This window comes from Panthera leo, chromosome B1 (genome assembly GCF_018350215.1).
Source record: "Panthera leo isolate Ple1 chromosome B1, P.leo_Ple1_pat1.1, whole genome shotgun sequence".
NCBI lineage: Eukaryota > Metazoa > Chordata > Mammalia > Carnivora > Felidae > Panthera > Panthera leo.
The window spans coordinates 121585580-121608610 of NC_056682.1; the positions used below are offsets into that span (position 1 = coordinate 121585580).

The window sequence follows — 23031 nt, forward strand, 5'->3', positions numbered from 1 at the left end:
AAACAAAAGTGAATGTAGTCTGGTGTATAAGTACTGTATCTGCCCAACTAATTGCACATTATTGCAGATGAAATCTCATGTGATAGCTAAGAAAAATCAGATATGTTCTAAATTCTGACAGTATTTGAACTGAATCATATTACCTTCTCTGGCATTGGTTTCAGAGATTATTAATACAGAAAACCTTACTGATTCCATTTTTAAGATGCCAAAAGTGGATATTGAGACCCAGAGGTAATGGAACTTGTCCAAATTTTGACTCTTTGGAGTCAAAGATTGTTGGGTGTGAGTGCATTTACACATGTAGCCATTGTTAAGCAGAGCCCCTATGCATGACATCGTAGAAAAATTTTCAGTATCCTAAAACTGTTGAAAATAAAAAACAGTGGTGTGATCCTGCTTTAGCAATACTCAGCATCTATTAACATGGAAGGTGTCCAGAAACACACTGGAAGAGTATTTTTGTGCTAAGAAGGAAAGGGAATGTGCAGATAACGTCTAACTTGCATGCATAGGGACTTTGTGTCCACCTGTAAATACTAAACACATAAAACCATTTTCATATCTGGCTCCACAAGTTTTAAAAAATAATTTCTTCATTTATTAGCTCAACTATTTCTATAAAGAGATATTTCCCCTTACTTCTCTTAGGGTTACAGAGTAGTGTAGTTCATACAGGAAAGACCAGATAAGTGCTTGATTGCTTTTATTAGTTTTCAAGAAAAGGAGTTGGTTCCCTTTGTTTTCTCCAAAAGCAGCTAATTGGCACAGTTGACCCTGGAACAACATGGGTTTGAACTGTGTGGACCCATTAATCAAATTTTTTTTCGATAAATATAGGATAGTACTGTAAATGTATTTTCTCTTCCTTAATTTTCTTAGTAATGTTTTTTCTCTGGATTTTTTTTTTTTTGTAAGAATAAAGTATATAGTACATACAACATACAACATATATATTACTTAATTATTTATGTTATCAGTGAGGCTTCCTTCCAACCAATAGTAGGGCATTAGTAGTTAGGTTTTCAGAGAGTCAAAGTTACACAGGGTTTTGTTTTTTTTTTTTTTAAGTTTATTTATTTATTTTGAGAAAGAGAGAGAGAGCATGAGTGCAAGTGGGAGAGGGGCAGAGAGAGAGAATCCCAAGCAGGCTCCACGCTGTCAGTGCAGGGCCCGACTTGGGGTTCAAACTCACAAACCCAACCTAAAAATCGTGAGATCATGGCCTGTGCTGAAATCAAGAGTCAGATGCTTAAATGACTGAGCCGCTCAGGCACCCCTGTGCAGGTATTTTTAACTGCATGTGGATTGGTGCCCCTAACTGCTGGGTTGTTCAAGGGTCAGCTGTATTTCTTAGGTCTTTGGCCAGTAGGGAGCCCCTTTAGATTAGCTCCTGAGTATAGATTCCCAATAGTCTTTAATAGTTTTTTTGCCGTTTGGTATAACAATGTTTCAGTCTGTTCTTATACTTTTTCTGTAATAGATCTGGAATCAATTATATCTCCAAAAGCCCTTGTTTCTTTTAGTGGAAAATGGTGTTTCAACATTACAATCTGGCACTAAGGATGCTGTAGCTACTAGATTGTTCAGTGTTTCTGGGCCATTTCAGTGTACAGACTAGGAAATAACTTTTTTTTTATTTTTTAATTTTTAAAAAAAATTTTTTTTAACGTTTATTTATTTTTGAGACAGAGAGAGACAGAGCATGAACGGGGGAGGGGCATAGAGAGAGGGAGACACAGAATCTGAAACAGGCTCCAGGCTCTGAGCGGTCAGCACAGAGCCCGACGCGGGGCTCGAACTCACAGACCGCGAGATCATAACTTTTTTTTTAAATTAAAACAGCTTATGAGTTTATGCTGTTACTTGTCATTCAAATTAAGCACTTTGGCATGTTAAACTTCTCTAGATTGTATTTCTTTCTTTATCTCTTTCTTTCTTTCTTTCTTTCTTTCTTTCTTTCTTTCTCTTTCTTTCTCTTTGTTTCTCTTTCTTCCTCCCTCCTTCCCCCTTCTTCCTTCCTTCCTTCCTTCCTTCCTTCCTTCCTTCCTTCCTTCCTTGTATTTCTATCTCTTTTCTTCCACAATGGTAATACTTGTTTTCAACGCCATGGCAAATGATAGAATGTGTCATGATTATTTTTTTGCTTTCGGCTACATCATATATATAATAGTTTCAGAATAGCATTACCAACACTACTCCACTAATACAATTATTGAAGACAAGTAAATTGTTTTGCATATACTCTCCCCATTTTAAGTTGTTTTTTTTTTAATTTTGAAATAATTAAAAATTTCTAGAAAAGTCACAAGAGTATTATAGACTTCCCTTGTGTATTTCACTCAGGCTTCCTATTTGATAAAACTTACTACGTTTGCTTTATCTTGCCCTTCCTTTGTTCTTCCCAGCTATCTCCCCCCTCCCCACGCATATAGGCACAATTTGTTCTGACTATATTTTTTCCTGAACCAATTAAAAGTAAGTTGTGGACATGATGTCCTGTTACTCCTCAGTAATTCAATGTATATTTTCTAAGGCAAGGACACTCTTACCACTGAATATAGCCACTGAATAACCATCAAATTAATGACTGAGCTACCCAAATGCCCCTGGTTAATGCTAATTTTGATCGCTTGTTTGAGTTGGTGATTGTCAGGTCTCTCTATTTAAACTTCTCTTTCTTTTCCCCTTTGTAATTAATAAATATTTTATAGGAAAATACTTTGAAACTGTGTAAATGTCCTGTCCCCCAGCAAACTCTCACCAACTCCTTTTAGCATCCATTGATGAGTGTTTCCTTAGTGTCTTATGGTTGGCAAATGGTAGTTTTCTAATTCTGTCATTCTTTCTGTAATTTATTAGTTGACATCAATTTTACTTATTAGTTTGGATTCATGGTTTCTTATTTAATCCATTACTATCATTTTTAATTTCGGCAGAAGGAACCCCTTCAAGCTGACTCCTGTGTCTTTTTGACATGTCTTCGTCATTCTTTGAGCTTCCTTACTTTCTGGCACAAAAAAATTTTCAGGCTCACTTTTTATTTTATTGCCCTGGGAATCAGCTATTTCTCCAAGGAGCTCTAATTATTTTTAGTGGACAATGGTACTTGGAAACTAAGATATACACACTAGATAGGCTCCTTGCTACAAAGGTGTCATTGCTTTTAGATCCTCTCAGTAGACAGAGGTAGGAAATACATGTTTGTATGAATATATGTACGTGTATGTAAATCTCTGTGTTATATGTGTTTGTATGTGGGCATATGCACATTTATAGTAATTTAATCTTTATTAATTTTGATATTTGTTTAAGACTCCCAAGCCTGCCTTTGCAGTCCACCAGAGTTCATTTTAGCCTTCTCCATTTCTATATTTGTAATTCCATTCTCTGACAGTGAGAAATGTGACTCCTGTTATCTTCAGTATACTTATTTGTTCATTTTCCCCTATATTTAATGAGTTGCCTCCTTAACCCCTTTGGGGCAGGCCCTATCAATCTCAGCCATGTTTTTGGCTATACCTGCTTCTTGATTCCAATAAACTTCCTTTGTCCCGGCTTCAGCTGCCAAATGGTAGAGAAGGGAAGGGAAGAGAAGACCAATAATTTGTTTTTTCAAGTAAGAAAGCTGTTCAGTTGATTTTACTAGAATATATTTGGGTGTTGGTTATTTTGGGTCACATATTCTTGAATATGTGATTTGCCCTTTCAGTCAGTTAAGCATCCAACTCTGGATGCTGGCTCAGGTCATAATATCACAGTTCATGGGACTGAGCCCTGCGTTGGGCTCTGCTGCTGACAGCACAGAGCCTGCTTAGGATCCTCTCTCCTCCCCTCTCTCTCCCCCGCTTACGCTTGCTCTCTGTCTCTCAAAATAAATAAATAAACATTAAAAAATAAAGTAAGATAAGCTCTTACAGGCATAGAAACTCCAGTCACTGCAAACTCTCAAAACTAGTCAGTGAAAAATCTCGTCCAGAACAAAGCCATACTGAGAACCTGATGGGAACAGGACCCAACTGAAGAGAGCAGGGGCAATAGAAGAAATGAGTAATTCCAGGTAAAGAGGGGAAAGAGAAAGGAGTGAAGAGATCTTATATAGCAAGGAGCCATATTTTCAAACATTACCCAAAAACTGGAGAAGGATCTCTGTGTATTTAGAAAAGCTAACTACCCTAACATAAAAATGACTTTAAAAAATGAGTATAAAAAAATGATAGAACTGAAACTTGATACAAAGTTATTGTGAGAAAAAAAAAGCAAATAGGAATAAAATAAATCTCTAAAGACAAAATACACCACAAAGACTTGCCAACAAAACAGGTAAACGCTATACACCAGTACTTCAAAACAAGCTGAAAAGACTAAAAAGTTACAAACAATATGAAAGTACACCATAAATTAGAATTAGAACCGCCAAAATTATTCATTCAGAGCTTAGATGATAAAACTCAGGAAAGAATAAGAATGAAAAGAAAAAAAATCAATTCAAAAAAGAAGACTAGAAGAAAAATTAATAAACTACAGTTAATGTTGTGTAAGCAAAAGAGAGTATTAAAAGGAGGAAAAATTTTAAATTAAAAAAATTAGAAAAAATGGCAAATACTGAAAACAGTTAAAGGACATCCAACAAACATATAATAGGAGTCCTGAAAAAAAGAAAAATAAAGCAAGGGAATAAAACCAATAAAACAATAATTAGAGAAAACATTTCTGATAAAAAAATTTAAAACCATAAATGAAAGGCACCCCATATGCCTGTAGGAGTTTAGTGTTGATCCTGTCACTCATATGCTACTGTAGTGAGCAAAACTCATTCTTTTTTACACACTTTCCTCAGTTTTGTCTTATGTGTTGTAATATAGAAAGTCCCTGTAGGTTATTTTGGAGTTCTTTTGTTCTGTGGACTAGCAAATGTCCCGTTAACACCAATGGCAAAACCCACACAGATCTTGTAGCTGTTGGTGGTTCGTCCCTCCCTTCTGGTATTTGGGGATTTTGTGTATGAGGTTTTGATTTTGCTATCTAATTGCTCAGACTTTATGAGGGAATTGGCAGAGATTTAAAAGTTTTAGCTGCTGTTACATCCTTCTTCCCAGAACTCTCACAAAATTTTTCCCATTTAAAAGTTGTGAACCCCTAATCTCCAGACCATGCTGGCTTTTGCACTCAGTGTTAACATTATGATGCATTAAATACAAACTAAACTATAGTTAACAATTAACTACATAACATGTGTTACACTTATCTTGTTAGTAACTAATAGGTTGGTGTCTAAGAAATTTTTTGTATTGTCTAAAGCTAGATATTATAAAAACTGAATTTCTTATGTATTTACTCTTGAATGCATTAGCTAGGGAAAAGATACATTGAAAGAAGTACTCATATATACAAAATATGAATGGGGTGCCTGGGTGGCTTAGTTGGTTAAGTGTCTGACTTCAGCTCAGGTCATGATCTCCCAGTTTGTGAGTTCGAGCCCCATGTTGGTCTCTGTGCTCGTAGCTCAGAGCCTGGAGCCCGTTTCGGATTCTGTGTCTCCTCTCTCTCTGCCCATCACCCCACTCACTCTATTCCTTCTTAAAAAAATAAATCTATCTATCTATCTATCTATCTATCTATCTATCTATCTATCTAGATAGATATGTGTGTGTGTGTGTGTGTGTGTGTGTGTGTGTGTGTATGAATAAAATAAAACAACTATATGTTTGCAACCTGCCAACACTGATGGAATCTTTAAAAAAAATATATATATATATGTGTGTGTATGTATATATATATATATATATATATATATATATATATATATATAAAACCGCTTTATTGAGATACAATTCATTCATTTAAAGTATACCATTCCAGGGCTCCTGGGTGACTCAGTTAAGTGTCTGACTCTTGGTTTCAGCTCAGGTCATGATCTCATGGTTCATGGGTTCGAGCCCTGTGTCAGGGTCTGCTCTGACAGTGCGGAGCCTGCTTGGAATTCTCTCTCTCCCTCTGTCTCTGTCTCTCCCATGCTCTCTTTCTCTTTCTCTCCTCTCAAAAGAAATAAATTTTAAAAACGTGTTATTAAAAAAAATAAGGTGTACCATTCAGTGGGTTTTAGTACATTCATAATTATGCAGCCATTACAGCAAACAATTTTAGAACATTTTTTTTCACCATGAAAAGAAACCCTGTGCTCATTAGTAGTCAGTCCTCATTTCTTTTTTTTTTTAATTTTTTTTTTAACATTTATTCATTTTTGAGAGTGAGAGAGACAGAGCATGAGTGGGAGAGGGGCAGAGAGGGAGGGAGACACAGAATCTGAAGCAGGCTCCAGGCTCTGAGCTGTCAGCACGGAGCCTGACGTGGGACTTGAACTCACAGACTATGAGATCATCACCTGAGCTGAAGTTGTACACTTAACCAACTGAGCCACCCAGGCACCCCAGTCAGTCCTCATTTCTCCCTGATTCCACCCTTTTCTCCCCACTAGCCCTTGGCAATGACTAATCTACTTTCTATCTCTATACATTTGCCTATTCTATACATTTCATATAAATAAAATCATACAATATTTGTGACTGGCTTCTTTCACTTTCGTCTATGTTGTAGCATATATCAGTACTTCATTTCTTTTTATTGCTGAATAATATTCCATCATATGGATGTATCGCATTTTATTTATCCATTCATCAATTAATGAACATTTGGATTATTTCCAATATTTTTCTATTATGAACAATGCTGTTATGAACATTTGTGAGCTAGTTTTTGTGTAGATGTGTGTTTTTATTTCTCTTGGGTATACGTCTTTTGTATAATGTATGATTTTGCATGATTTCATAAATAGGTTCTCCCTTTCTGTGTATTATCTTTTTACTTTATTGATAATATTATTTGAAGGGATAGAGTTCTTAATTTTGATGAAGTCTATTTTCTCTTGTTTTCCTTTTGTCCCATGTACTTTTATCTCAAAATGTTTTGCCTGAATCAAGGTCATAAAGACATACTCCTATATTTTCTTCTGACAGTTCTATAGTTTTAGCCCTTACATTTAGGTATGTGATCTATTTTAAGCTAATTTTTGTATATGGTGTGACAAAGGGATCCAAATTCATTTTTTTGCATGTGGACATTCAGTTGTCCCAACTCCATTTGTTAACCCACATGTTCTGATAAGTAGTACGTTCATTTTTGTTCAATTCTATTTTTTCATTTCTATTATGATTCTTTGATACATGAGTTGTCTCAATTTTTTTTCTAACCCATTTGTGATTTTGCTACTTAAATTTTTAAATTGATTTCTTACTTAAATGCATTGTGCTCATTCGATTGTGGAACATATGACTAATTCTTAAAAATTCAAAGAGAAGTCATACAGAGAAAGACAGATACCGTATGTTTTCATTCTTATGTGGATCCTGAGAAACTTAACAGAAGACCATGGGGGAGGGGAAGGGGAAAAAAAGGAGGGAAGGAAGCAAACCATAAGAGACTCTTAAAAACTGAGAATAAACTGAGGGTTGATGGGGGGAGGGGAAAGTGGGTGATGGGCATTGAGGAGGGCACCTGTTGGGATGAGCACTGGGTGTTGTATGGAAACCAATTTGACAGTAAATTTCATATTAAAAAAATTCAAAGACAGTAACATGGTCTAAGTATATAATGTAGTCAATTTTTATTCTTTGTGTGCCTGTATAGAATGAATATTCACCAATTGTTGGAGATAATGTTATGTCTCCTAGCTCAAGCTTGACAAAGTAGATGTTTATATCATTTGTATCCTTGGTGATTTTTTTCATCTACCCTATGTCAGTTAATAACTGACATTGAATTGTGTTAAATTGTGTTAAACAGAAATATACTAAAATCTTTTATCATCAGGGTGGATTTCTGTTTCTTTCTTTTATTTTTTTCCCATGTTTATTTAGTTTTAACTTATCGAAAGTTTCAAGCATACACAAAAGGAAAGAGAATAGTATAATCAATTCCTATTGCCCTCTCATCTTTTATATGGCCAGTGTGTTTTCTCTGCCCTCTTATGTTCCTCCAGTACTTTAAAGCAAATCCTAGACATAACTTTTTATTGTTTTATAGACTCAATGTTTAGATTTTTTTCATACATTTACCACAGTATTTGCATGCCATTCCCTTTCACATTTTCACCTATCTTGAAGCATTTTCCTTCTTCCCAAAACGTATACATTACAGTATCCTCTAGTGAAATCTTAGTGGTAAGTTTTATTAGTTTTTGTTTCTTTGAAAATGGTTGTAATCTTGCACATTTTCTAGAAAGTAAGTGCAGAATTCAAGTTTGACAGTTATTCACCCAGAACATTTTGAAGATACTATTCCCATGTCTTTCAGCGGCCATTATTGTTGTTGAGAAATAAAGAGGAAGTCTAATTTCTGTTTCTTTGTAGATAATTTCACTGGCTGCTTTAAAGACTATCTCTTTTTCTTTGGTATTCTGTAGTTTCACCATGATGTGACAAATGAAAGTATGTCATAAGGAATTAAGTGATAGTAATTTTGAGTTTTTAGGTTTAATTTAGTAATATTCTGCTTCTAAGTGATGATTAGTGGTATGTAAACAAGTACATAAAGGAATTAAAAAAAGAGCCTTACGGTAAATTCTTTCGGAGTACATGATTCTTAATTTGTCAGGTTTATAACTTTCTTCTCAAGATCATATGTATGTACATGATGTTACATGGCATAGTGTGCTTTATCTTTCCACAGCACTATTGGAAATAATTATGAAAAATGGAAGCACGGCTGGAAATAGCCCTCACTGCCGAAAACCATCAGGTTGTGGTGACCAAAACAAGCCTAATTGCACGAAGGACAGCATATCTGGTAGTGGTGAAAGTGGAAAAGGCTACACCAAAGATCAAGTAGATGGAGTTCTCAGGTAGGGATAAACATGAATTATATCTCAACTATAATTGATACTAATGTAACTTTTAAATGTTGTAACACCTAAAAAAGTGTGTGAACTAGTATTCAGTGGAGGAACAAACATGGAGGAATTGAACTCTGGGTGTCTTATATTTTATGTTATTTTGTCACATCAGTCTGTAAAGTACCGACTCTATGGAAGGTTCCATCTTTTAAAGTAACTATAAGACACAAAGTTGCTTCCAGGTATTTTTCTCTTGAGGAATATTATTTTTATTTTTTGACACAGCATAGTATTTAGATAACTGTATTGAAAGAGGATGAAGAATTGTTTTGTCTTATGTATGCATGAAAGCAGGGAATTTCATGAGAGGAAAATTGAGGACAATAGCAACAGCATTTTCAGTTTCCTACTTATATTAATGTAGAATAGTTTTTTTTTTCTATTTATATTCTTTCTTTAAGGGCATCTTTATACATAGGCAAACATCATAATGTCCTCTCCTTTTTTAAAAATTTTTAAAATTTTCTTTAATTTGATTTAATTTTTTTTAATTTACATCCAAATTAGCATATAGTGCAGCAATGATTTCAGGAGTAGATTCCTTAATGCCCCTTACCCATTTAGTCCATCCCCCCTCCCACACCCCCTCCAGTAACCCTCTGTTTGTTCTCCATATTTAAGAGTCTCTTATGTTTTGTCCCCCTCTCTGTTTTTATATTATATTTGTCTTCCTTCCCTTATGCTCATCTGTTTCGTCTCTTAGTCCTGATATGAGCGAAGTCATATAATATTTGTCTTTCTCTGACTAATTTCACTTAGCATAATACCGTCTAGTTCCATCCACGATAGTTGCAAATGGCAAGATTTCATTCTTTTTGATTGCTGAGTAATACTCCATTGTATATATATACCACATCTTCTTTATCCATTCATTCATCGATTGACATTTGGGCTCTTTCCATACTTTGGCTATTGTTGACAGTGCTGCTTGTAAACATTGGGGTGCATGTGCCCCTTCAAAACAGCACACCTGTATCCCTTGGATAAATGCCTAGTAGTGCAACTTCTGGGTCGCAGGATAGTTCTATTTTTAGTTTTTTGAGGAACCTCCATACTATTTTCCAGAGGGGCTGCACCAGCTTGCATTCCCATGTCCTCTCCTTTTAATATTTTTCTTACTCTAATTATTCTGCCTCAGTATTTTTAGTTTTACCTCCTGATACTCTTCTATTTACAGAGAAGAATCAGAGTTGGAAAATTGTGAACTGGGTTTTGGGGCTCTGGCTTAACTGATTTTATAATTAGGAAAAGATTTTCTGGGAATAAAATGAACCTTTCAGTGTGAAACACTAGAGAAAATAATGTTTTGTTTTCTGCTACAGCTTAGGGATGCCATATTAATATTGTACTGATCTCACTCTCTAGGGAAAGTAAAGTGTAAGAATGAAGGACTCTAAATCGTGATTAATCAGATAATTCACATAGAGAACGAATTATAGTACAGTGAACTAGCTAAGTGAGGAGTAGGTAAAACAACTTAGATTGTCTTTCTCTTTACCTGTTTTTAATCTGTTTTTCTTCTAATCTTATTTCCTGTTTTTCTCACCTTTTTTTTCTCCATTGCTTTTTGTTTCATTCTTTTTTTTCTTACCGTAATTTAGAATTGAAGTCTTTAAAATAAAATATCAATGTATTTATATTTTTCTTTTTTCCCCTCTATATTTAGATGCTAAAGCTTGATTGTAACATTTTATCTGAGTGTGACCACAGATGTTGGTGTTTGGTGGGAAAAAAAAAGAAAAGAAAAAAGACTCCCTAATCATGGTAAAGCCATTATGAACATGAATGGTAGTGAAGCACTTTTGGGGTATAAGTAATGTTGCTAACTACTTTTATAACTAGTATTGTGTCAGAGGTGGCTGCATAAGTGAGATTAAGTGGATGAATAAATGAGAGACTTCCTTTTGAATTTCTTCAAGAAGAACCTTTAAACAGTGTGCTGGAATGCATTCCGGGAAACCATATCTGTTTGAAAACCAATTGTATTTTCTTGTAGAATTTACTTTTTATTGGGAGGGTATGTTCTTAATGAAAGACCTAAATGAAGTTAATTGTATTATATGTGATTTCTATTTAGAATCATTTTTGTGATTTCTTTTAAAAGACTATAGAACCACTTACACATTTTGAAATATCACCAAAAGAGAGTTGAAAGTTTGGGAGCATAGGAATCCCCTAATCTAGCACTATTTTTTAAGAATCTTTTTTCTTCATTACCTCTGCTGTCAGTTGGAAAGGCAAAGAGGAGTAGTTCAAGTCATAGTAGAAATAAGGAAGGAAGAACAGTGCTTTGTTTTGCTGTCTCTTTGAGTATTTAGGCATGGGGACATTTTGAGAATGGAGGAATGAAAGATGATAGTGGGTACAGATTCACATTGCTTTGGGCCAGCATTGGAAAGATGCAAACACAATGTTGAGGAAGTTTCTGTCTGTTGGCTTCTATATTCTCTGTGAAATTGGAGATGAGGTTCTCCTCTGGGAGTTAGAAGAAAAGAGAGGAGATTGAAAGCTTGAGGAGAGTGGTACAAGGATGGAAAATTTACAGAGAAGAAAGGCAAAGGGAACAGAAGGGTCTCTGGTTAGCGTTGAGGCCCAGCCAAGTTTGAGACCATGAATTCTTATTGGGTATAAGTATTAGCTTAGTAGTATAGCTGTATTAGGGATTGTTTGTCTGGTCAATAATTTTATTATCCCTTTTTTTATTAAATGCAGTTTTTTTTTTCCTTTGAGGACTAAATATGATTGGAACATTCTTTAGTAGAATCCCTAAGTTATTCAGAATACTTCAGTTGGTACCTTACATGAGTTGCTTAGCTGAATTATGTAACACTTATTCATTACAGTAGCCCTTGTAAGTGTTGCTTTAGTAAGGTAACAAATCACCAGCAAACACTTACGTGCTGTATGTTTTTGTTTTTTGTTTTACCTATACACAGGGGATTTTTTCTGAAGAAAGCCATGTTATCTTGTGGTAGCACGATTATGCAAACAAGTTGCTCAGTGACAGTTTGGCTCAATGGGAGAAGCCATGCAATAATACTGCAGCCATTGCATAAGTACGAGCTAGCTTACAGTAAGACTGAATAAAAAGTATATCACTTTGTAAAGCTAATATTCTGTGTCGCTAAACCCTGTTTGTTGTCTTTGAGTTGAAATCTATTGAAAAATTATTGAGAAGAAGTGTCATAGATCTAATGCGAAGAGGTTTTGAATTTCTCACTGAAGAAAAGCCCATCTTTTATTTTAAAACTTTACCAGATCAGTGTGAAAGCATTAACTAACTGGGTCATCTTTCTATTTATCAATTAGGAACGCTTGTGTTACAATTATTAAGTCATTTGAATTGTGGGGATTTGATTAGGATTTGATTTAAGCTCTAGCTCTGTAGATGAAAAGAAATCATTTTGCTAAACTTATAAAATAAATAGTCCTTTGTCTCAGGGACGAACAGCTATTTCCCCAAACACCAGTTAAATTTGGAGTCTATTCAAATGATCAGCTATAACGTGAAAAAAATAATTGAAAGAGGACCGTCCTGCCCTACGCACTACGCTTTCATGCACGTAAAGGAAGATGTAAAGGCTGCACCAGACTGACTTCTCAGTTGTTGAGCTTGCAGTCAGATCTTTCTGGACTGGTTGTTCATATCTCCTTCCAGAGGAGGTAATAGATTACCTCTTCGTAATTTATTTTCTTGTTTATTTCTTTCTTTTTAAAAAAATTCTTTGGTGAAGATAGAGAAGAAGGCTTGAAACTTTAAGCAAGGAGTGAACTATATATATATATATATATATATATATATATATATATATATATATATATATATATATGAAGTATGACAAATGCATTGAGTTGGTGAAGGCACAATGATCAAAAATATAAATTGAAATAAATATATGAATGGTAATTCATTCATGTGTGAAATATTAAGTAAATGAGTGTATTTGGAGCCTTACTTGAAATAATGGAGTAGTCTGCAGCCTGTCTACTGGTGATGTCAACTTTATACCTCTCTGCTGGCTTCTCAGAAAATTTCTCTTGTAAACATGTGATGAAAAACTCAGTGCAAGGAGGATACAGTAGAACTAGCTACACTTAAGAATTAGTGAAATAAGGGGTACCTGGGTGGCTCAGTCAGTTAAGCGTCTGACTTCAGCTCAGGTCATGCTCTCATGGTTTGTGAGTTCAAGTCCCACGTCGGGTTCTGTACTGACAGCTCAGAGCCTGGAGCCCTGCTTTGGATTCTGTGTCTCCCTCTGTCTCTGCTCCTCCCCCGCTTGTGCTCTGTGTCTCTCTCTCTCAAAAATAAATAAACATTAAAAAAAAAGAATTAGTGAAATAATTGTTTTTCTACCTCTTTTTGTGACAATTCTTAGCTTTAGACACATCTGCAGAAGATTGTGAATTCCAGCCTAATTTCCCTACCCTATCCAGCAGTCCTCTCTTGGGCTGCCTTTTTCTATTGCCTAGCCTTTTATGCTCAGGAAATCTCAACAAAACAATTTTGGAGGGTTAGTCTGGCATATAATCTATCATCTTGTGCATGCAAACCAAGTAATAATGACTTTAAGATTGTTTAGTGTTTTATCACTGCCTTTTGTTTTCTGCATTCACATAGTGTCTATCATATTCTTGGCTCTATTCCTTGTCCCACGGTCTGTTCTCCTTTATTCCAAATTAACTTTTTTTTTTAATGTTTTATTTATTATTGACAGAGAGAGACAGAGCATGAGTGGGGGAGGGGCAGAGAGAGAGGGAGACACAGAATCAGAAGCAGGCTCCAGGCTCTGAGCTGTCAGCCCAGAGCCTGACGCAGGGCTCGAACTCGTGAACCACGAGATCGTGACCTGAGCTGAAGTCGGACGCTTCACCAACTGAGCCACCCAGGCGCCCCCCAAATTAACTTTTGATGCCAACTACATTATAGCACTTACCACCTTTGACCGTTAGATCCTAAACGTTTCTGCCTTCAAATTGGGCCATTCATCCATCCGTCCATCTATTATACATCCATTCACCACATATGGTGAACAAGACATAATCTTTGCCTTCAGGAGGTCTGTAGTCTAGAAGAGGGCTCGGACCAGGTAGGTGCAGTACACTGTGGTAATTGCCGCGGTAGGGCTCAAGTCCAGAGGGTTTTGGGGAAGATACAGCAGGAGCACCAAACTGAGTCTTGAGGAATTGGAGTTCTTGAGAAAATGAAAAGCCAAGCTGAGGTCTGAAGCAGTTGTGGAAACTAACTAAGCAAGAAGCAGAGAAGGCACGTTCTGGGCACCAAAACCAACATTTGAAAATACCTGGGAGAGAAAAGTCTGTTTAAACACTGATAGGAAAAGCGGATAGAAAGGAAGAGGTGGGTTACTCTGGTGTATGAAGGGTTCCTTTTCCTTACCATGGTTCTGAGGGCAGAATTTTCAAGTCAGACAGACTAAGGTTTGAGTCCTTACTTGTGAGGCCTTTCCTCATCATCCTATTTAAAATAGCTGCCTTCTTGTCCATTCTCTAGTCCCCTTTGCCACTTTATTTTTCTCTATTTATCACCATACGATGTACTTTATATTTTACTTGTTTATTTGTTCATTGTTCATCCCTCTCCCAATTGTAAATTTAATGTGAATCGTGATTCTTTTGACTATTTTATTCACCACTATAGCATCTGAAATAGTGTCCGCAGAAAGTAGTTGATCAGTAAATTTTTGTTGAACAAATAAACTCAGTTCCCCTCTATTACTTTGTTATATGACTTTTGGCAACTTAACCATTCAAAGCCTTGATTTTCTCATTGGTTAAATAGGAATAACATCTAATGAGGAGGAAATGAAACAATTTATGTAAAATAGCCAGTATAATATGATTCTCCAATTCTCTGTGTGAAATCTTTGTGGACTAAATGTAGTTTGGAATTCAGAATTGTTCATATTTTAGGAAGATAGTAAGGAGCATATATTATACATTACATAGCAACACTTAACATCTAGTGAGCAGCCCAGAACCTAATAGTAACATTTCTGCAGCAACATATTCACACCTAAATGGGATAAATGAAAACCCTATAGCAGCTTCACATCCAATCAGGTCAAATTTTGCCTCTGAAAGAGTTCAGTCAGGTTTCTGCATCAAATTGGTTATAGAATAACTTTCGTTTTTCAGAGCTTTATGGATTTTGGAACATGGATATGTGATTGTGGACCTGTGCCTGACACACAGTAGGTGTTCTATAAATGTCCCCTTTCATTTTTTTTCTGTCACATAGTTTCTAAACATATCTGGGAGAATGGGTTCTACAAAGGCAGGAAGCATTCTCTGTTTTATTCACAAATATATCTCAAGTGCCCAGAACACTGTGACATAATTGGTGCTCAATAAATATTGCTGGTTAAACAAAGGAAATATCATGTTTATGGAATAAAATGTTAATAATTATTATCAAAGTAGAAACATCCAATTTTAATTATTTTTATCATAAAGAAGACCGCAAAACAGATTTTTGTTGATGTGTGATTATAAATAGATTTCTATAATTTTATACAATGTCTTCTCTCTTTTTTTTTTTTACTTCGTTCATTTAACAAGTGGTGAATACTGTCATTATTTTTTTTAAGTTTATTTATTTTGAGAGAGAGAGAGGAGCATGTGTGAGGGAGGGGCAGCGAGAGAGGGAGAGAGAGAGAATCCCAAGCAGGATCCGTGCTGTCAGCACAGAGCCCAAAGTGGGGCTCGATCTCATGAGCCATGAGATCATGACCTGAGTTGAAATCAAGAGTCAGGTGCTTAATCAACTGAGCCACCCGGGTGCCCCTGAATGCTGTCATTATAAAAGGAGGGCTAAGGCTCATTTATTCCAGAAATATTTACTGAGAACCTATCCTGTATCAAGCACTATGATGGCTTATAAGTTCAGTAGTAAAATAAGATCAATCATGTCTCAGAACTTTAAGTCACTCTGCAGTTCTTTAGCTGCCAGTGAACAATTATGCCTTAGCTCTTTATCCTGTTGCTACTTCAGGCGACTCATACATGGAACACATCTAAAGTCATAAAGTACTCCGCAGAAGATGTTTAAAATGTTACTGTATTCTAGTGAAAAGTCATAAAGTACTCCACAGAAGATGTTTAAAATGTTACTGTATTCTAGTGAAGGAAAATTAGTAAGTTTGGGGGAGAATGTTAACATTTAAAAGTATTAGTGTTCTCTGCTCCAGTCAGAGTATTTTATTTCTTCATACTCTTTAAAGACTCCGGGCTTAAATCTGTTAACACCTTTAGTTAGCTATGTCAGTAATCTTTAAAAGTATGCTCATCAGAATGAAAATTGGGTGTAACAAACATTTTTGAGGCCTATGATGTATATTATTATGAGGTTTTATCTTTCTTAGAGTGACACAGATGAGTTCTCTTTAGGATAGCCAAACTGAGTTAATTTGCATTGACGTTGAAACCATAGAGTACTTGTAATTGTTTTACATGCACTAAATTGTTGCTGTGATATTTGGTGAGATCTGCATTATGTGACAATAGAACTCTTGGAATGCAGTGTGTATTAAATTAACCTTAGCTACGACATACTTGGGAAGAGTTTTGGAATTTCTTGGTGCACTTACGAGTACTATAAAATTATTCTCACTCTCTCATTCTAGCTTCAGTGTGTGCTCTGTCCTTCATCCATGATTGTTACGGGCTTTGCTACTTCTCTGTAGTTGGGATAAAAAGCACCAAGGACATTCTCATGGCCAACTCTCCGTAGGCTGGAAAGAGGTTAAGGGACTGGTCTGTGGTCAAAAAAGAGAATGAAGCAATAACCTTTAACGGGATAAGCTATCCTTTGATACTGAGGAAATAGTCCACAGACAGTTCTTCTTAGTATTCTAATAAGTAAAAAATTAGAGATATTTCCTGAAGTTCTTCCTTGAAATTTACATTATAACACACTCTCTTGTTCACAGCATAAACAAATGTAAAAATTACTATGAAGTACTTGGAGTTACCAAAGATGCTGGTGATGAAGATTTGAAAAAAGCTTATAGAAAGCTTGCTTTGAAGTTTCATCCAGACAAAAACCATGCACCTGGAGCAACAGATGCTTTTAAAAGTAAAGTAAACCTTTTAAAGCAGTTTTACTAAGCTCTTTGTAGAATCCACTTTACAGTGTTGTAGAATGTTAAATTCTGCCTTTAGACTGGTTCATTTAGAAGCCAGCTTAAGCAAGTGTCCTCAAAATCCTTTAAAACTTTATTGTTAATTTGTTATACCAAGAGCCAAACAAATACAGTGTGGTTCACAAGAGCAAAATGCCAGTTTGGGCAAAGTCCTAAGTAACTTTTCTAGATAATCATGCATGCTTTCTAGTTTACTACACTAGGGTGTGGTATACATAAGCTTCTAGTGTATTACCATCTGCTTCCAAGGGCACTGAAACAAACATAGCTTTTGCGAGTTTTTAGGATAATAGAGACTGTCTAAAATTGGAAAATTGCTTGGAATTTCTGTTTGCCCAGTGTTGTTATATTTCTGTTAACTGGCCAATTTTTGCATTTTTTTGTATGTGGTTCTAACTATGGTGATTTTTTTTTTTTTCTTTTTAAGAATTAGTTTCTTGGGGCACCTGGCTGGCTCAGTTGGTGGAGTATGCAACTCTTGATCTTGGGGTCATGAATCTGAGCCCCACGTTGGGCATAGAGCTTACTTTAAAAAAAAAAAGTCTTTTTCCTTTTGCTACTCATTCTTCCTCATTTTCTTAATATTATTTCAAGGTTTTTTGTTGTCGTTGTTGCCAGTTTCATGAATGAATGTCACCTCATTTTATAATTTCGTATTTTGTTACATGCAATTTGTTCATAGTAGTTAACTTCTAATTCATAGGAAAATGCTTAAATTTGTCATTGCTCCCAGGAGCCTGGTGGCTTGGTCGGTTAAGTGTCTGACTTCAGCTCAGGTCATGACTTTGCGGTTTGTGGGTTTGAGCCCCACGTCGGGCTCTGTGATGACAGCTCAGAGCCTGGAGCCTGCTTTGGATTCTGTATCTCCCTCTCTCTCTGCCCTTCCCTTGCTTGTGCTCTGCCTCTCTCTCTCTCTCTCTCAAAAATAAACAAACATAAAAAATTTTTTTTAAAAATTTGTGATTGTTCTTCTTGAGAATTTGACATTTTTACAGTGAGCATATCATGTTTGCAGTGAAATGCTGGGGTCTTGCAATGACAGGATGGAGACACTAATTTTTAAAATGCTCCTAAAACATAGATGATTCCATTGGTCTTTCACAAAATACTGTTGATATTATTTACAAAACAGTTTTATTTCTTGAAGGAAGTTGCCAAGTCCAATGTATTTTGGCAATTATTAATATATTCCAATAAAAGCAGCTGCCAAAGTGGTGCCGGTAGAAGTAAAATATCCCTGTGACAGTGAGCACCTTCTCTGTTTTCTTCAGTTAAAAGTGGCATCTTGAAAATAGAGAAAATGTTTCTTTACTCCAAAGCACTAACTTTAGCACATAATGTGGAAAAAAGATAATTTTTTCCACATTATGAATTAAAATCATTTAATTTAAAATTGTTGTTGTTGTTGTTGTTTTCAGTTTTATTTAAGTAATCTCTACACCCAACATGGGGCTCAAACTCATGACCCTGAGATCAAGAGTCGCACGGTCTTCCAACTGAGCCAGCCAAGCACCCCAAATTGTTGGTGCTTTTAAGTAGTGAAAAATATCTTGGCAGTGAGTTATTTGCATGTTTGTGATCTGCTAAGTGATTCCAGTTTTAATTCTTCATTAATATTAAAAATGTTCAACTGCTCTTTCCTCTCACTTCATATTGAAGTCGTGTTAGCATTATTAGTCTTGAAATAACAGTGAGTGGATCTACCAATATTTTTACGTTATGTTACATTTCGAAGAGGTGAGCAGCATAAACGTCACTCCAGCTAGACATTCGGAAGGAACTTGACAAAGGTGATTATACTTTGATGTGGTACATTTCAGAGTCTAAAGCTCTGCTTTGCAAACTAGAAACTTAATATTTATCAACATGCTGGGAGGTGGTTCCTCTCTAGAGGAGAGGCTCACATTATTCAGTACACAGGAGGTTATATGTAAATCAGAATGCCAATTTATTAATCCCAAAGAGGATCAGAATAGGGAATTGGTTGATGAGCGCGTTTTTCATTGAGTGGGTGGAAAACTAGGTTGTAATTCACAGATGCTTGGTGTGCAGAGGTAGTTAATTAGAAGACATTACGGCTAGTGTCATCATACAGAAATCATTTATTCAGCACCCAGGATCTTTTCATTATCTTCTGAATCCTCTTACTTTATTTTATTTTAAGTTTATTTATTTATTTTGAGAGAGAGAGCAGGGGAGGGGCAGGGAGAGAGAGGGAGAGAGAGAATCTCAAGCAGTCTCTGCACTGTCAACACGGAGCCCAACGAAAGGCTCGATCTCATGGCCTGAGCCAAAACCAAGAGTCGGTCACTTAACAGACTGAGCCACACAGGCGCCCCTGATTTTATTTTATTTTTAACCAATTGATCCTAACTTCTGTTTTTGGAATACTAAGTTGTTTGTTTTAAGCAAATATTATAGTTTTTTCTTTTGTATGAAAGGTAAGTATAGATTGATCACGCTGTAACTGCCGAAAGACATTTTACAGAAGGTGGACACCATTTGCTTTTTATTTCCTTCAAGAATAAAAAAGAGGAGGTAATCAGTTTAGGGAATTAAATTAGAGAGAAGAGATATTTTCATTTGTGTGGGTCTTTTGTTTTGTTTTGTTTTTTAAATAAGCTCAATGCCCAATGTAGGGCTTGAACTCACGATCAAGAGTCACACACTTTACTGGGTGAGCCAGCCAGGTACCCCTTCATTTGTGTGTTTTGTAAAGCTTTAAAAATAAAAGATAGGTTGCTATCAAGGAGGATAGACTAAACGAACTCTTAAGTTCTTTACAGTTAGGATTGTAACTGAAGTTTCTCAAAGCGGGGAATATTTTGTTTACATCTAGAGAGTAAATTGCACAGTATATATGAACATACTTGAAAAAAATATTTGAATGAAATGGATCCCTTTCCTTCTGTCTGATGTGGATGTCTTCAAAATATACCCCGTCTACTCTATCTTCAAAGACTCCCAAGTATTTCAGAGACCCATTTGAACAATACCTATACTGTATATATAGTTATACACCCTGACCAAGTAGAGTTTATTCCAAGAATGCAAGGCTGATATTTGCAAAATCAGTCAGTGTGACCCACTATATTAATAGGCTAAAGAAGAAAAATCTCATGATTGCATCAACCAGTGTGGGAAAAGCATTTGAAACATTTCACCACTCATTTGTGATAACAATTAACAGAAAAAAAGCCCTGACAGAATAAACAGGAATAGAAAGGCATTGCGTCCAATTGATACAAGAGCAACTGCAGAAAACACTATACTTAATGGTAAAAGACTGAATGCTCCCCCCCCAAGATTGAGAACAAAGCTAGAATGTTTCCTTTCACCACACTTATTCAGTGTAGTGTTGGAAATTCTAGTCAGTGCATTAAGGTGAGAAAATAAAAGAGAGAAATATTGGAAAGAGATAAAACTGTCCCTGTTTACAAATGATCTAATTATAAAAAATCTCAAGAATGTACCTCACCCCCAAATTTGTAGAATCAATATATATATCCTGCAAGATTTTAGGATACAAAAAGCAATTTTTCTCTTTAGAAATATTTGGTACATTTCAGTATACTAGCAGTGAATATATAGATACAAATTAAAAACTCATTAAATTAGTAATCAGAAACTCCCAAAAAGAAATCAGATGCCTTTCCTGGAGAATCCTACAGAACTTTTAAAGAAAAATTTAAACTAATTCTACGGTCTCTTCCTGAAAATAGAATCAAATGTGATCAAATACATACACACAAGAAATACTTAGGTGTAAATTTAACAAACCTTTTACAGGATTTTTATGCTGAATGCTATTTAATACTAGTGAAAGAAATCAGAGAAGATGTAAATAAATGGAACAATATATCATGTTCATGGATTGGAAGACAGCATAGTAAAGATGTCAGGTGTCATCAAATTGATATGCACATTTAACACAATTCCTGTCAAAATCCTAGGAAGCCTTTTTTTTTTTTTTTTTTTGTAGATTAAAGTAAGTTTGCTCTAGAACTCATATGGAAAGATAAAGAACCTGAATAAATAAGAACAATTTACTAAAAGAATGGAGTGGAGTCATCAGTTTATCTAATTTCAGGGCTAACTTTATAGCTACAGTGATCAAAAGAGTGTGGTATTGACAGAGGGATAGACAAATAGATTAGTGGAACAGCATAGGAAGCCCCGATATTGACCCATACAAATATACCTAACTGGCTTTTGACAAAGGTGCAAAAACAATTTAACAGAGGAAGGATAGACTTTTTAGCAAATGGTTTTGGAGCAATTAGATATTCATAGTTGAAAAGAGTTAACTTTGACCTAAATCTTATACTTTTTACAAGAATGAACTTGAAATAAATCATAAACTATAAAACGCTTTTTAACTCTTAGCAAAAATCATGGGAGCAAATCTTTAGGATCTTAGGCTAGACAATAATTTCTTATACTTAACACCAAAAGCACAGCTTATAAAAGGAAAAGTTGATAATTTGGATTTCATAATTTTTTTTTTTTTAAAGTTTGCTCTGTAGAGACCTTATGAAGGAAGAAAGGACAAATACCAGGATGGGAGAAAATATTTGCCAAACACATATCTGGAAAAGACTACTATCTAAAATATATAAAGAACTCCTCAGACTCAAAAATTTAAAAACAGACAATTCAGTAAAGAAAATGAGTAAAAGACATTTCACTGAAGATGACAAATGGAAAGATACAAATGGAAAATAAGCAATGAAAAGATATTTAACATCATTCATTAGCCTTTAGAGATAGTGTAAAGTAAAACCAAATGAGATATCACTGATGACTAAAATAAAAAATAGTGACGGGGCGCCTCAGTGGCTCAGTTGGTTAAGCCGCCAACTTCGACTCAGGTCATGATCTCATGAGTTCATGAGTTCAAGCCCCGCGTCTGTGATGACAGCTCTGAGCCTGGAGGCTACTTCAGATTCTGTGTCTCCCTCTCTCTCTGCGCTTCCCCCATTCGCTCTGTCTCTCTCTCTCTCTCTCTCTCAAAAATAAATAAAACGTTAAAGAAATTTAAAAAAAAAGTGACAACATCTTTGGTGTTAGATGTGGATGTGGAGAAACTGGATCACTCATACATGGTGGATGGGATGTAACATGACACAGTCATTCTGTAAAATGGTTAGTTTGGCAGGTTCTCAAAAAACTAAATACTCAGCTCCCATACAACCCAGCAGTTGCATTCCTGGACATTTATCCTAGAGAAATGAAAGTTTATGTTCACACGTAAACCTGTACATGGATGTAAATAGCAGTTTTATTCATAATACCAAAAACTAGAAACAACCCATTCAGTGGGTGAATGACGAAACAAACAGTGGTACATCCACACCATGAAGTACTACTCATCAATGAGACAGAATGAACTGTAGTAGTCCCTTCTTACCTGCAGGGGTTATGTTCCAAGACCCCCAGTGGACTTTTGAAACCACAGATAGTACTGAACCCTATATACACTGTGTTTTTTTTTTTCTATACATACATACCTGTGATAAAGTGTAATTTTATAAATTAGGCACAGTAAGATATTAACAACAATAACAATAAAATACAATTTTAACAACATACTATAATGAAAGTTACGTAAATATGGTGTCTCTCTCTCTCTCTAAATATCTTATTGTACTGCATTAACCCTTGTTGTGATGATGTGAGATGATGAAATGCCTACATGATAAGATGAAGTGAGATGAGTGAGGTAGGCATAGTGATGCAGCATCCAGGCTACTATTGACATCTGATGATAAGTCAGAAGGAGGATCATCTGCTTCCACACCATGGTTGATTAAGGGTAACTGAAACCATGGATTGGAGGTAAAGGAGAGACTATGGTTTTGGCTTACCTAACAACCTGGATTGATCGCCAAAGAATTATGCTAATTGAGAAAAGCCAATCCC

General features: G+C 35.6%; 1 protein-coding gene across 5 annotated transcripts in view; it reads left to right on the forward strand.

The window, feature by feature from the left end:
- DNAJB14 (DnaJ heat shock protein family (Hsp40) member B14) overlaps positions 1 to 23031 on the forward strand; it is a 44635-nt gene that overhangs the window by 7431 nt on the left and 14173 nt on the right. For 2 of the 5 annotated variants that reach the window (XR_006201801.1, XM_042935824.1), the window contains exons 2-3: positions 8728 to 8899; positions 16897 to 17042. Coding sequence is in view for 3 of the 5 variants with exons in the window: in XM_042935824.1 (XP_042791758.1) it covers positions 8728 to 8899; positions 16897 to 17042 (318 nt within the window). In the remaining 2 variants the exon portion in view is untranslated. Of the gene's footprint in view, positions 1 to 8727; positions 8900 to 10616; positions 10715 to 15103; positions 15160 to 16896; positions 17043 to 23031 lie in introns of those variants that run through there. The other 3 variants (XM_042935825.1, XR_006201802.1, XM_042935826.1) reach the window with 3 other exon arrangements.